General features: G+C 42.3%; 1 protein-coding gene across 1 annotated transcript; it reads right to left on the reverse strand.

Moving 5' to 3' along the window:
* Positions 1-3,218: 3,218 nt before the first annotated feature.
* LOC117749768 (protein FAM92B-like) lies at positions 3,219-12,512 on the reverse strand. The gene is made up of 9 exons (XM_034560511.1): positions 12,493-12,512; positions 12,086-12,320; positions 11,938-12,006; positions 10,505-10,606; positions 8,604-8,609; positions 8,390-8,494; positions 8,186-8,299; positions 5,703-5,909; positions 3,219-3,407 (listed from the first exon to the last, which is right to left on the reverse strand). The coding sequence occupies exons 1-9, from the start codon at positions 12,510-12,512 to the stop codon at positions 3,219-3,221; spliced, it is 1,047 nt and encodes a 348-aa protein (XP_034416402.1).
* Positions 12,513-16,852: the final 4,340 nt, after the last annotated feature.

Below are 16,852 nucleotides of genomic sequence, written 5' to 3' on the forward strand. Positions count from 1 at the left end.
CACCAGGGGGCGGAGATGGACAAGGACCAGCCTCTCCAGGGTCTTCATCAGGTGGGATGTCAACGCCACCGGCCTATAGCTCTTGAGGTCCTTGAGGTTACTGTAATACAGCTGTTTCCTGGAGTTTTTCAAATTATTTATTTTTCACAAAACCATATGCTCAAGATGCAAGACTTCAGGGAAAGGAAGGAGATGCCACTCAATCATAACTCTGATGCAAGCGTTTTATTTTAAGTTCGAAAAGGAACAGTTTACCTTCATCATTATAAAAGCCAGCAATTATTGGGCTGATATCAATAGTGTCTAGGACATGTGGTTCAAATTAGTGCTTAAAATGCATCAACGTTGTCAGGATCCCTGTCTGACCCATTGTGTGTTTACCTCTGTTCTCCCAAGTCTCCTTACCTCATGTGTCTGTCATCCCCTGTTTGTGTTGTTTTTGCCATGTGCTCGTTGTGTGTGTGGGCGTGTACCTCCGATGCCGTGGCCACACCCCCCGAGCGGTGCACAGCTGTGGCCTGTTGGATCATCACCGGCACCATATCAACCCTGGTCATGCAGGCCTGGGTTGTCAGTCTGTTACGTCATCTGCCCGGTAGTCTCCACTGCCGCTCCATGAGATTCACCACTGGCTCGTTACCTCTCTCTCTCCTTGTTCGCAGAGTACCTGCTCCGTTCTGCCTTCCTCCGATGTTGTGCCTTGGGACTCGCACCATGATTTGCTGTGCCTACCTCCGATGTCGATCCTCGGGACTCACGTCGCGACCCGCCTGCCTCCGGTGTTGTGCCTCGGGACTCGCACCGTGATTTGCTGTGCCTACCTCCGACGTCGATCCTCGGGACTCACACCATGATTTGCTGTGCCTACCTCCGACGTCGATCCTCGGGACTCACACGATGATTTGCTGTGCCTACCTCCGACGTCGATCCTCGGGACTCACGTCGTGATTGCTCATCTTCTTTTACGGAATCAAGTTCCTTACCCTGATCCTGGGCATCAAATCTATTTGGATCAGTGTGTACCACCCACAGACCGATGGTCTGGTGGAGCGTCTGAATAAGACTTTGAAGTCCATGATCCGTAAATGTATTAGCTAAGATGAACATAACTGGGATAAGTGGCTTGACACTGTTTGAAATGCGGTTGGTCCCCCAGACACACTTTTACCTCCAAATTAAATAGTTTATTTTAGTTATGCAGAATCAATACAGCAGTGATATCTATCAAATGTTATAGATGCTCAAATGTTATAGATGTAATCAAACTATCTATCACTTTCATAAAAAGAATTAGAGAGAATAATCAATGACAAGCTCTGGTTCTTCTTTCTCTTTTTCTGGGCATTTCGCAGTGGACATTTCTTTCTTTCTTTTCTTTAAAGGAACAGTCCACTCCTACCTCACAGACCTGCTCCACCACCACACTCCATCAGGCCCCCTCCTACCTCAGACCTGCTCCACCACCACACTCCATCAGGCCCCCTCCTACCTCACAGACCTGCTCCACCACCACACTCCATCAGGCTCCCTCCTACCTCACCGACCTGCTCCACCACCACACTCCATCAGGCCCCCTCCTACCTCAGACCTGCTCCACCAGCACACTCCATCAGGCCCCCTCCTACCTCACCGACCTGCTCCACCACCACACTCCATCAGGCCCCCTCCTACCTCACAGACCTGCTCCACCACCACACTCCATCAGGTCCCCTCCTACCTCAGACCTGCTCCACCACCACACTCCATCAGGTCCCCTCCTACCTCAGACCTGCTCCACCACCACACTCCATCAGGTCCCCTCCTACCTCAGACCTGCTCCACCACCACGCTCCATCAGGCCCCCTCCTACCTCACAGACCTGCTCCACCACCACACTCCATCAGGCCCCCTCCTACCTCACAGACCTGCTCCACCACCACACTCCATCAGGCCCCCTCCTACCTCAGACCTGCTCCACCACCACACTCCATCAGGCCCCCTCCTACCTCAGACCTGCTCCACCACCACACTCCATCAGGCCCCCTCCTACCTCACAGACCTGCTCCACCACCACACTCCATCTCCTCTGATGATCTCCTGTCCATCCCACATAGGACCAAGCACCGGACGTGGGGTGACAGAGCCTTCTCCATATCTGCCCCCTCCCTCTGGAACTCTCTCCCCAAACTCATCCGAGACTGCACTGATCTTTCCATTTTCAAATCCCAAATCAAAACCCACCTGTTCAGAACTGCTTTTAATGTGTGATTGTTTGTTTTTGTTTTCTTATCAGGGTCCGAGCGACTCAGAAAGTCCCTATTTATTTGTTTTACCTGTATTTTAGCTATTCTTATTTATTTATTTTTAGCTTTTAGAATGTTTTAATTATGTGAAGTGTCTTTGAGTATTATGAAAAGCGCTATATAAATTAAATGCATTATTATTATTATTATTATTAAATACCCCTGCACTCACTCTCTGGTGGTCTTCAGGTAGGGATTGATGTCTTTAGGACTGTATTACTACTAATAGCTACTCCTATCAATACTTGGTTATTCTTCATGATTAAATAACTGTTTTTTAAAACATATATAGAATTAAAGCTGCAAGCAGCGATGTGCGGGTCCTCGTTCCTCCTCGCACGTCGGGGGTACTGGCTGGACATTACAAACAGTCCACCACTTGCTGTATCCAATGTATGGCATTCAATTCAATTCAGTTTATTTTGTATAGCCCAATATCACAAATGACAAATTATCCTCAGAGGGCTTTACAATCTGTACACATACGACATCCCTGACCTTTGACCTCACAGCGGATCAGAAAAAACTCCCCAAAAATAACCTTTCACAGGGAAAAAAGGGAAGAAACCTTCAGGAGAGCAACAGAGGAGGATCCCTCTCCCCAGATGGATAGATGAATAGATGTCATGTGACCAGATGAACAGAGTTACATAAACACATTACATGAATATGACAATGTATGAATGGAACTCCAATCCATGAAACAGAAGGAGGTAGAGAGGAGGGGGGGCGGGGCATCAGCACATTACTAATGAGTGTTAATGTTGGAACAATGCTTTATAAACGATGAATTAGTGTTAACTCATACTAAACTAATGCTAAATAGCATGTATTTATAAAGTGTTACCAGAATTTCTGATTGGACGTCAACTACAGTTTATAGTATATATTTTTCAGCATGGAAAAATTACATAACAACACAGGTACACATTGTGTTTACTTCTGCCATCTGCGTATATGGGCATATTGAGCCGCATAGGATTGCCTGCTGGTGTGCTGACCTTCTTCTATCTCTGATTCAGAAATCTCCTCCTCTCCTTCCTCTTCTTCTTCTTCCTCCTCTTCTTTCTCCTCCACCTGTTCCTCCTCCTCCTTGCCTCTCTGGCGTTGTAAGGTGGTGCGAGACTGCAAAACAAATAGGGTGAGCACTCTTGGGCTCACTGAGTAATGGCCTTCAGGGCAGCAATAAAAAAATGGTCAGAGCATAACTGAAGTTTCTGCCATATCCATAACCTGACGTCGATGACCATTCTTTGGCTAAGATCTTTTGATGATTAATTTGACCTCTATGGACCATTTCTTAAAATAAAATAAAAATTGCCCTCAGGTTTCTCCCAAAAACACTGAATCATGTCTGAATACCTTGTGTAATTCGACCACGAGGAATCTGATTCTGACATCAGTTTGAAGTTATGATATAATTTTGCCCCATTGTGGTCGCCATCAAGTAGATTTTAAACAGGACTTTAACGGGAAGGTAAGATGTTTTCCAGTTCCAAATTGTCTATAAAAGACACCTTCTAAAGTATATGTTACTTGTTAAACTATTTGCTCATTTATTCTGGTAAATGAGCAAATAAATGCTCAATGCAAATTCATGCATGTGGATGCATAGAAATGAGCAGCTGATATGTGGTTCTTTTACTGTGAATCACTACAATTACAGAGAGAAGGAACACTCATTCACTCCCAACTCTTCCATTGGCTCAGTCCTAACAGTGCCAGAGTATCCATCATGCAACATAACAAGTCAGTGTGTAGTATTGATGTTTGCAGTTATCAGACTGATTGCTTCAAACATGATCGTGACAAACAGTGGTATCCACTACCCTGCATATCATTTACAAAAAATGAAATTTGATTGCCAGGTGAGATGACTGGTGAAGGCAGAGTGAGTGACAGTCACCATGGTGACTCCTCTAAGCGCCGATACTCGCATCAGATAGCTGTTGTCAATTTTTCTGTGTGCACCATGTTGTATCTGTTGCTATGGAATTAACCATACACAAATAAAGTTGTGTTTACTCACAAACTTGGATTGTGATATATTGTCGTGTATCCTGTGATTCCTTAGAAGATCGGTTTCCAACATACCGATTAGCATGTGTTTTTGGTCAGTGTCCCCTCAAAAGAATGCCTTTGACCTGTTGGAGGGGGGGGGTCTGTTCCTGTGGTCGGAGCGTGTGTGAAGAGGCCTTTGTGTGACCACATCTGTTATGTGCAAATCTTGATATATGATACTCCTTCCTGTGTCTGGAAGGTAAGTGTGGCAGCGGGGTGTGGCTAGGCTCGGCTGCAGAGTGGGTGGAGCGGGGGTGTGGTTCAGGGAACAGTGTCATGATGTGTAAATGAGCCTCAGCTGGGATCAATTATGTTTTATGTTCCATATAAGAACAGGAGTAGCTGGAGAGTAGAGGGAGAGCGGGTAGCGGAGACCCGGATCGGTCGCTACCAGAATTGTGTGTGTTGCCTCTTTGGTGCCTGCCGGAGACTCGAACCTGTTACAGTAGGTTAGAGTCTCCGGCAGGCACCAAAGAGGCAACACACACAATTGTGAGGGCAGTAACAGGTTTTATTTATTTGTCACGCTTCTGGTAGCGACCGATCCGGGTCTCCGCTACCCGCTCTCCCTCTCCTCTCCAGCTACTCCTGTTCTTATATGGAACATAAAACATAATTGATCCCAGCTGAGGCTCATTTACACATCATGACACTGTTCCCTGAACCACACCCCCGCTCCACCCACTCTGCAGCTGAGCCTAGCCACACCCCGCTGCCACAGTAAGTGTTTAGATTGGGGGTTCCTGAGTGACGTTATGGATCTCAGGGTCTGGGCACGACGAAGTGGGTATATAACTGAACTGCCGTGCAGTCTCAGTAGACCTTCCGATTGACTGCGAAGTCGCCGGGCTGACTAGTCGCTCGTTATGACCTGTGATTCCTGTAATAAACTCTATCATACAAGAAAGAACAGTGTCCGCGGAAGATTCTTTCAAACATCATTCTTCAACATCACTGCCGCTTGAAAGATACGACAATATGCACAGTATTAGAAGATTGAAAACTAATGACGTTCTCTCTGCAGTTATTTAACGCTAGTTGACTAGTTGACGATATCTTACAGATGCTGATAATTTTATCAGCTGATCCACAGCTGACCACGAGTGTCGGTAGTCTGGCCCTCTCCTGAATATAATAAATAAAATAATAATAAAAAATTAAATATTTCGTAAAAATTGGATTTGAGTTAAGTTTGGTTTATATCTTTTACAATTGAAATGTGCTTATAGTTATCTACATGAGTAAAAACACAAATAATACTGCTGGTTTGAATGGTCACAGAATTGAGAGGTTCTTGACCTGACGACCGTAACAATCATTCTCATTCTTTCACTATTGTAACAAAAACGTAGGGCTCACCCTCCTGACTGTCTCAGGATACTGGCTGTGATGTTTCCTGTGGATTTGACCTGTGGTAGAGGCCAACATTGGCCTGAGGCTTTGGCTTTTGGGGGAGGCCAGAGGAGGACTCGGGTAGCGGCTCATGAGGGGAGAAGAGTAGCTGGTCAGAGGGGTGTCCAGAAGTCCAGCCAGAGAGTCAGACATCTTAATCCGCCCATTAAACAGCTATGGAGTCATAAAGACAGTTAATGGTAAATGGACTGTACTTGTATAACTCTTTTCATACCCGTTCATACACCACAGAAACAGCCTGGGATTAAGGGTCTGGCCCAAGGACACATCGACGTGGACTAGTGGATCCTCCGATTGAAGGACGACCCTGCTCACCACTGAGCCACAGTCGTTTCAGGAAAGAGGTGTTTAACAGTATTTAATCCTAAACAGGAAAGAGGTTTAAGCTTGCCATTCGTCGTTTGTCCTCTTCGATGCCTTTATATATTTGCATAATTTTGTAATTATATTTTATCCGATATTCTTCAGTCACAACAATGGACTAACTAAATTGGCCTGAAATAACTACATTAGTTAATAGTGTGGGTGTATTTATTGAAATATTTGCTTGACCATTCAAATCCTGGTTGGAAAAATTAAGTAAGTCAATGAGACTTCAGCAAAGTATTTTGTGCATAGGTTGATCACATCTCTACATTAGCCAGGAGGATCAGTAACTGATATTTGTCATGTGATTTGTACAAATCGAGGTGAAACTAACCACTAACTATAATTTCAGGTCATTGATGGGAAAATCGGACTTTGAGGACATTTGCTGAAGGGTTCACATACTATTTTCTTGTTTAAAGTAATTTAATGAATATCAGACCACATTTTATGGCTGAATTATGCATAAATATAAAATATCTAGAACAGGTAAATAGATGTGGTGTGAATTAATATGAATGCAAAGTGCAGTTAAGGTATGGGTGTGCTAATCTACTCTTAAAAATAATTAGGTATTATTGGTTGTACATGATACGCAACTTTAGTACACTATATTTGTACACCTCATAAACAGTATAACTTACTATTTGTGTCACAATTTGGCCACAATTCAGCACATTGACCAGCAGATTCTACACAGATTGTGCAGGGAGTCCCCTACAGCCCACCTCCATTGAGAACAACACAGTCTGCCTGCCTTTGTCCCCAGTCAGTGAAGAAGCTGATGGTGTGGAATGATTTCCTTTGGCCTTGTGTTTCTTCTGCCTTACCTGCTCCAAGATTTCCACAAGACTCAAAGGTACTTTATACCTTGCGACCTATACTTCCTAAGGGATGCCTTGCAACCCATAAATGGTGAATGGTGTGCTATGGTTCCTCTCCCACCTCATAGCTTACACAGGGGTCCTTGCACTGTGCAGGTTCATTGGGGGATTGGGAAGTTTCTTTTGAGGAGATCTCATCTCTCCGGGATCATTTGGACCCCAGCTAGACAGTTATGACTCCTTTCCTCCTCCAGGTCCCTCACCATTGTTTTTCGCTTTCTTTGACTCACTTTTCGCACACTGCTGGTGACCTTATCTCCCAGTGCAAGGGTTTCTATTTATATCTGTCATCAGTGAACGGTTGGTGGAGCTGGCCAAATCTTATATACAGCCTAATTGATGTGAAGCTTGGAGGGATTCCCAACCAGCTACAGAGGTGTTTGTTGACCTACTGGTCTTCGGTTTGATTTTTGATACTGGAGATGTTGTTCCTGTTTGAGAGGATGTTGTCATACTGCTTTGCCAAGCACTTGAAGAGTTTTTCATCAAGAACCAGGGACCACTTTGCAACTCAACAGCCTGCTCATGCTTTATCACATGAAAATAACCTCTATGACAAGGTTGAAGTCATAATAATAATGTATGCTTTATTAATCCCAAATTCTTCTCTGCATTTGACACATCCTTAGTTATTAAGGAGTGGGCTGCAGTGAAGTGCAATTAGGGGTTTAGTGTCTTGCTCAAGGACACTTCGACATACTATGGGAGCAGGGATCGAACCGGGTACCTTGTGGTTACAGGACGACCACTCTCCCCATGAGCTACAGCTGCCCAACTCCATCTTCTCATCAACATGTCTGTAGACCTATATGTGTTTAATCTGACAGATATCAATATTGAAGTATTACAGCTGCATGAGTGTGTTTTTTGTCCCTTCAGGGCAAACACGCCATCTGACGTATTTTTACCTAATAAAGTTGATATGCTGTATGTGGTCACATCCAGCAGACACAGAGCAACATTGTCATTCCTTTTGAGTTGTGTTTCTGGCCTGATTAATGTAGCACTGTTTTGGTCTCCACCAACTCAACCAAATATTCACTCCACTATGTTCACCTGCTAATTGCTAACATTTTTTGACTGCTGTTTGGTGCTGATCAGGTTAAGAACAGTGGGTTTATCTTAATAGTTGCATCAGTAACACATTGTTGTTTCATGTGTTATCAGCTGTGGCGCTACCTCCAGATCCTTTTGAGTATTAATTGCCTCCAGGTTGTGGTATGTGTGGGCATAGATCTCCAGTGCTTTAGCATGGAAGAGCATCTCCACTGTAATGAAGTCTGTGAAAATCCTCTGAAAAAAACAAAGCAATGTTTGTTGTCAGTGGAACATTAATGGTTTAACGGCTGGAGCATGTTTGTGAATAGTAAGCGTGAGACTGACTTTGATATCCTCCAGTTTCTGTCTTTGGAAGTCTTTGATGGTCTCCTCTAGTTGTCTGATACTGCGGTGGGCATTGTTGGAAGCCTTCTGAGCATTTACTTCTGCCTGTCAATTAACACACAATACAGAACACAAAGCTTTATTTCACAGTCAGTCTAACGTGATTGTTAACGTGATGACATTCATGAGATAATCATAATATCATGTACATTACCTGAGACTGAAGGATATTGTCAAGAAAATGTAATCAAAGCTGCACAACTGTATGATGATCAAAATACATGGCAGTGAATGTAATTGAATACCTTTGAGTTGCTTCTGATCCCCATCTACGTGTAATAAATAACCTTAAATATGAGATAATTATATTTAACCTTTTAAACCCCACGGCCCCCAATAGATAGACTGTGTAAAACCTTACAATAAACATCAGCAAATATATTGATGTTGTACATCAAATTAAACAAGAGAACTTGGGCTACAAGAATCAGTAAGCCATTTCCACACAACTCAAACACCAACTGAAAGAATTATAGAAATATCATAATCATCATTTTGTCAGGAGTCTGACCACTTTTCGGAACTAGCAACCCGTAGCTCGGTGCTATCAGAAAAAGCCAGATAGCAAAGAGCAAGAGGATTTAACACAGATTCTAAACATCTTCAGGAGATCCTTCTGCACCAAAGCATCACCGAGATATGAGCCAAAGAACACAGCAACATGAATCGCTTTAGCGCTTACAGTCACAGCTTTTTTTTTTTTATATTAATTTTTCTTCTTCTAATCAACAAAGACTGCTATATTTAGATGTATTGAACACCATAAGTAATATACAAGTGAAATATATGGTTTGGTACATGAGAAAATTCAAATTGCCCAAATGCCCATTTTGCCTAATTATTCTGTACTAAAACCTCTCTAACTTTGTTCTGCTTTACTTTTTCAAAGTCAAACTTTGCAGAGAGACTGGTCCCATATTGTGCTTTGATCTCTGTGGTTTTTGACCTTTGCTCTGCATTCTTCCAAGAGATAATATCCTGAAAGTGCTTTTTTTTCTAGGCAAACCTGGGAATTCAACTTTTGCTGTCTTTCATCTTTATTTACTCTTAACCAGTAACACATATAATAATATTTACACATCTGAACAAAAGCACACATGGATTGCCTTTATTATAACACCAACATTATTCAAATAGCCTTTGTGGTTGCTGAGATACACCCTTTTTAGTTTGGGTATGTTATTTCGAGCAGAAACCTAGAAAATAGGTCGGTGTTTAAAAGGTTAAAGATATTTTGCTAATAAACTGAAAAATGCATATGACGCCTCAATATCTTAATACTGCAGTTACAATTTATCTTTTATAAAATTATTCAGTAATATATCCCCATATGTATTAATAGTTATATGGTATGTTAAATTCCAAATTGACATTTTGTCTTAGTATTTTTTAACTACATACATTTATTTACGTGTGAGGATTGATGATCTACTAAACTGGCTTTTCACAGAGTCAAATCTATCTTTATTGCTGTTTTTCTATTCATTGGCTTCTCTTATGCGGTTAATGGAGGTGTTTTTTTCAAGATAAGTGGATATTTCTGTGCTGAATCTGAACTACATCTCAAAAAGATATGGTCTGAAAAGGACAAAAGCAGTTTCCACCCCATTAAATCTTGATATGGGACCAGTGTGTAATGAATTGGAAGACACTAAAAACCACAGAGAAAACACTTTAAAGGAGCCCTCATTTGGAAATCTTTGAAATAGGACAGCACTCTTGGGATATATTCAAATGATTCTGTGTAACAAACTTTCTTGCACGTTAGGTCCCTTATCCCTTATATTAAATGACATATTCATATATAAGACTGCAGAATTACCGTTCAAGATGCTTCAAGTAGCATTTTAGTCAAATGTATCTCTGGAAACATAGGTCTCCCCACTAGAATTTTACCCAACCTTCTGTGGTGGACATGTATCTTGTTTGGCAGCACAGCAAACATTTGTACTGCTTGAGCAGGTGGTTGGTCTATGAGGTTTAATTAGTCAATACACAAGTTTCCACTGAATGTGTGGGGATGAAAAGAGTCAAATGTCAGTATGTGAAGGATACAATGCTCTGTCGATCTGCTGGGTTCCTCAGTCTGATTTTTTCCAGTTTCTGCAACTCCTTCAGCTCTCTGTTGACATCAGTGCTGAACTTCTTAAGATCTGCCTGAATTTGTAGACACACTGTCAGGTCATACAACACAAAAAAGTTCTCAAAAGACAGCACTCGTTTGATCAAATGTATGAGTTGACCTGTGCCTATGACCTTATAACCTACCATGATGGAGAGGGAACTACCTCTGAAAGCTGTGTTGTCGAGGACAACAGCTCCTGGGAGAGTCATTTAGGACTGGTCCGAGGCACGAGGTTAAGACCAAGAATAATTCCAGAAACTTCATTGAGTGACAACTTTGAAGGCAAGCTGGCTCACAAAGATTAGGCCCTCTCCTCAATCCAGGCCTGTAGGATGTGGGATCAAGTGTCTCCCCAAAGTAGCAGGCAAAGGCATGGACATTATTGTCCTCTCACCAAACTACAACACTATTTATCTACCAAGGTGAATGTAGGGTGATATTGTAATACTGCATAACCTTTGGGATGGCGGTGGATGATTGGGTCAAATTGGCGTGTGACTGACATTGTACACCACCGTTTGCGTTCTCTTTCCTATCGACAGTTGTCATTGCTTTCTGTAACACTTTTAAACCAGCTTCCGTTCCTACACCTAAACATTGGCTCCAGCATCCTTTTGTAACGAATGATGAAGACACAATGCTGTTGTGCTGATTAGAGCCGGACTGATAAACTGGCCAGGACCCTATAGGCTTAAATAGTTTTTCTTCTGGAAATTGCCTTTAACAATAAGTGGATTGAATATTATTTAAGGATACAATAATTGGGTATTTTCTACATCAATTATTATTTTTGAATGGAGTGTAACAATCCAACACTTTCCATTCCTCTAAACTACACATGAGTTATCAGGACCTCTTGTAGGGTAACACAAGCTGACACCCCATAATGCAAAACTCTGGGTATGAGTTGCAGAGACGGACTGATAACTGAATCATCTGTCAAGCTGCCAAGACACACACAGCTGTCACAGATGAGGAGTTCAAAAAGACAGACTGTCTGTAAAAAAAACAAGTCAGAGAATCATTTCAACTGCTTGCAAGAGCCATACAGTATATGAGCATGTGATGGGACAGTGATATGAGCATGTAGACAAGATAATCTGGGGTTTATGTTCTGCTGAAGTAGTTCCCATCCCACTTAATAGAAAAAAATGTCTTCTTTTTAGACTATTGAATGGTCAAGACAAATTCCTATCAAGACTAGTCTAAAAGTGTTGAAACTTTAGCAATGTTTTCCCAAAAAACAAGTGTTGACAACAGGGAGACATCTTATAATCAGGGTTGTCTATTCATGACAATATTGTTGCTGATATTAGTTTCTTGCAGATATATCAATGTCGGAGGAACGCGTAACCAAACTCACCCTTTTATTTTTAACTATGTCTCCATAGGTTTTTAGTGGAGCAACAACTCTTGTCTCCAGTCTTTCTACCTGCAATGATAAGGTGTCCAACATTTGTTTGATGCAAAACATAGAGAACATTGATGTACATAACTACAGTGTCCCTAACCTGAGCCTGCCTGTAGTCCTGCACCATGGCCAGGTCTTCAGCCATGTTTTTCAGGCCGATCTGGAGTTCTGGGTCCTCTCTGCTGGAGAAGTCAAAGAGCTGAGCCACCAGCAGGTCTGCCTTGTCTCTGAGCTTGGCTGTCTTCCTGGTGTAGGAGGCTAGCAGGGAGCAGATCTCACCCAGGTACTGCTCAGCATGTTTCACTGTCTGCTCCATGCTTTTCACCTGGACATCCCTGCTAGGACAAATCAAGAGAAATCATTGTATCTTTTGTTGTATCACATTCGGAATAAACTAGCTTGGTAACATTCTAGCCAAAGACCCCCAGCTTAGATAGGAGCTGTTGAAACCGTGTTCATGTTATTGTCTCTTTTGATAATGTGAAACATAAAAGCAGGGACTCCTACCTGGATAAGAGATTGTTCATGTTTGTTTGGTCGTCCTCCCAGCAGCTCCTCTGCTCTGTTGTTTGCCTATGCTGATTCTCACCTGCACCAGGTAACAGAAGACTGTTCCCATGGAAACCCCTACAACAGAGGGTGCGTGATAGCTGTGTTGGGGATGTAAGTGATGCTCTCTGCCACATGATGGGAGCAGAGTGCTATTTTGGCCATTTACTGGGCTTTAGAACTAATAAGAAGTCTCGCCCTGAAAAGGATTATGTGGTTCATAATACAAAGGAAAATAATCACCATGTCATTTCATTCTCTGCATACTGTACACAAAAAACGTGTTGGGGGGATCTGTGGTTCAGTGGTGAGCAGGGTCATCCTTCAATCAGAGGATCGGCAGTTCAATCCCCAGCTTTGCTAGCTCTTGTTGATGTGTCCATGGGCAAGACACTTAACCCCAAATTGGTCCCGTAGCTGTGCCTACAGTGTATGAATGTTAGTTACTGCTGATGGGCAGGTGAAATATTGCTTGGTAGCTCCTCCCATTAGTGTATGAATATGGGTGAATGATGACAAGTAGTGTTAAAGAGCTTTGAGTGGTCGGAAGACTAAGAATAAGACTATACAAGTAAAGTCCATTTACCACTACCATTTACAAAATTTCACACGCTTTTTTTGACTGCGGCTTTTACAACGATGCGGTAATCTGACCAATGTCACAGTGGACCAATTAAACTGTTTCGGCAAACTACCGGTAACTCATAGGGCATTCACACCAAACGCGTTGCGAATTTTTAATGGCCGCATGCGAAGAGCAACTTTTCCTCAAGTCTGCCAGTGGATCCTAACAACGTGTCAAAGAATCCACCATCACCAACGGGTTCCGAAAGGCTGGACTGCTGTGTGATGAGGAGGACAGCGCAAGCTCAAGGGCGGATTTGCCTCGGGAGGAAAGTGACACTAAGAGCGCAAACGAAAGAGAGACAACGAAGCAATTCGGAGGCGGTTTAATTCCGACACTGAAGAAGAAGAGTTCAATGGTTTCAGTGCACAGGAGGACGATGGCAATAGTGATCAATGACTTTTGCTGGTAGGTTCCTATATTTTTCGGCGAGAAAATTTGTGCTGTTCAATTCCGATACTGAAGAAAAGAACTTTAGTACTGTTAAAAGTATTTGTGGTATGTACGTATGTAGTTGTGGATGTTACCGGCATTTATTTAATTAAAAGTTAAAAAAAATCTTTCCTGTAACATCTTATCGTGTTAATATCTCATGTTTCAATGGGGACACCTGCGGCTTATAGACAAGTGTGGCTTATTTATGTACAATTTCATTTTTCTTTTAAAAATTAGCAGGTGCGGCATATATATAGGTGGGCTCTATTGTCCGGAATTACGGTACTTATTTCTGTCTTTGGGCTGCTGTAACTCCTGAACTTCAATTAAGTTTAATTTGTTTTTAATGCCACCCTGCCCACTTCAAAAACATGTACAACACAATGATTTTAGTTACAAAGAGTCACAAAGAGGACATTGAATTAATGCAAAACATGTAATTTAGTCTTACGAGGACTATTTGGGTGAAGAAAATAGCACCCATGATTTACAAACATGTAAAAAAAATAACAGGTTGCTGTTACATAACTAAATCTAAATATTCTATTAAATAATGTTGACGTTTCCCTAATTGCATCCAAGCTGTTATTTTGTCATATGAGCAAAGTTAAGCTGTTTCATAGATCCGCAGGCATTCTAATGTTGAACAGAAATTGCAGCAGTCCCTTGGATCAACAATGTTTTACGTCTGAAAACCTTTAAAAGCGTAACATTTTTTATGAAATTCCACTTACTAGACATAGCAGTACTTCATCTGAATTCAGGAGGTTTAACTCCACGAATCAGGCAGCTGAGGAACAATGTACTTCGAAGAAGAGAACCCACATGTCTGATTTTCTTCCATGGCGCTTAAGGCAGCAGAAGCCCTTCCCTCTGAGAGCCAGCAACACTTTCTGCAAACAACAGGATGATAATGAGGTTCTAGAATATAACAGAAAATCTCTATTTTAACTTGCACAATAGATAGCATGGATAACATTGAGTTGTTTTTCAAATTCACTGCAGAAGTTACATTATTGTATTCCTCTTTATTTAAAAGAAAAGTTTAATAAGAACAACTTCTGTCTTAAATAGCTTAACTATTTTATTTGGTAGACTTTCTAACCATCGACCTTGGATCTTTAATACCTTAAAAACAAACCTTTTAGGCCTTCGCTGGAAAAATGGATACCCAAACTAAAAAGGTATATCTCTGCAACCACAAGGGCTATTTGAATAATGTTGGTGTTATAATGAAGGGAACACTTGTCCAGATGTGTAGATGTTAACACATGTATATAGGGCAGGGAAGAAGTCGACTCAGATGTTTCCAGTATTTACTGCAGAAGACAATAAAACACCAGATTGTCTTCTCTCTGTAAATCCGATTCTCTGAGCAATATCAAACTGTTGTGCTGAAGACAGGACTACATTAAATCTAAATAACAATTCTTATCAAAACCATGAATCATGACATGCAAGAGGAAAACAGCGACCCCAAGTGGACAAAATAAATAACTGCGTGAGTTAGAGTGACTCAGCGAAAATTAAAAAGGAAACACACTTACCCGCAGAAGACAATAAAATACCAGATTGTCTTCTCTCTGTACATCCGCTTCCTAAACAAGCAAAACAGAATTTATACAAGGAAAACATACAACAGGGCGGCCAGAAGTAGCAAATATAAATGAAAAAAGCCTCAAAACGTGTATTTTAACCATCTGAATGACACACAACAGGTGGACACCGCGATTGTATTATCGACCATTTCCATGTGTAACATAAACGGTTACATTTTAAAAGAATATAATGTTGAGAAATGATATACTTAAAAACTAGGATGGAAACCAGACACATAGGGAGGCCTTGAAACTTTGTTGAGAATGTTATACTTAGAAACTAGGATAGACACCAGACACATAGGATGGCCATAACACACCACTTAGTTAGTTAGCACATGTATAAATTATACTACGAAGACTCTCCTCCACACAGTTCTCAGGGACTCAGATAGATAAGCTCACCATAAATACCTCAGCTAGAACTCTCCCCCATATAGTTCAGATAGAGTGCAGGAGGCTGCTCGCAGATAAAGATCACCTGCTGACCTACTCCCTAAAACTGAGAGACAATGAGAAGATTGCACAACATACACACACACTGATCTGCTACGCCACCTGGAGGCCAGATGATCCGTGAGCCTAGAGGGTGGGACCATCCTGTGCTCCAATGAGGCTCTCTCAAAGTCTAAACCAAGAGCCGCCTCCACCTTATAGTCGACCAATCAAAAATGCCCTTAAGGACGATATAGGCTGAGTGCGCATTCTGCTACAAAGCCCAGAGAGGTTGTTACGTGGGTACTCATGAAATCGTGAAATTAATGTTACGTTATAGATAAAAGTAGTATGTTTGGGTGAGGACGCATCGCTGTAAAAGGATATGGGAGACAGTTTTAGGGAGATGGACGGTGAATGGCTGGATACGCCCCGGTCCAAAAGTCCCGAACAAGATTGATACGGCTAAAATGAGGAAAGACTTGCTGGACGCCACAGCAGGTGCAATAAAAAAAAGAGGAAGAAACAAGATGTGGAGCATTCTCTAAAGCTAAAGATAACAGAAAAAGAGCAGAAAATAAAGAAAGAGTGGGCTTGAAAGGATGGGATGAAATTATACGTCTCCATCTGAACATGCCAATGGTGTCACGAAAACCGGATGTGGCCGGCAGCGCCGGTTCAATGTTTGTACAGAGAGCAGGTAGTGTAGAGAACAAGACCAAGGAAGACAATGAGAGAGAAATCGGAGACAGGGAGAGGGACGGCAGATCCGCCCCTCTTAATAGCTCCGCCTACGCCCCTCTCTACCCTGCACTACCTCTTTCTCCCCACATGGAGGAGCCATTGTTGCACGTACGGGGAGGTCCCCCGCCTTACTCCACAGAAACTGCAATAGCATCAGCTCCCCACATGATGGCGCCAATGTTGCAAGTAACAGGAGGAAAACTGATTGGAGCCATGTCAATGAATGTGACGGATTGGAGACTGGAAGTGGATGACACACAACTAGCGGGGGTTGTGGGGGTTCTCACAAATGAACTCACTGATCTCCAGGAGCAGATGCAACAAGTCAACCTGCACATAAGAAGCCTGACACTAGAGTCTGCAGAACAGAGGGAGGGACAGACCAGACCAATTACCCGTCCCCCGATCAGAGCAGGAGAATTCCAGCAGTCAGGAGAAGGGGGGTCATCTATGGAATGGGAGGAGATGATTCTGCAGCTCG

The sequence above is a fragment of the Cyclopterus lumpus genome, chromosome 20, assembly GCF_009769545.1.
Source record: "Cyclopterus lumpus isolate fCycLum1 chromosome 20, fCycLum1.pri, whole genome shotgun sequence".
NCBI lineage: Eukaryota > Metazoa > Chordata > Actinopteri > Perciformes > Cyclopteridae > Cyclopterus > Cyclopterus lumpus.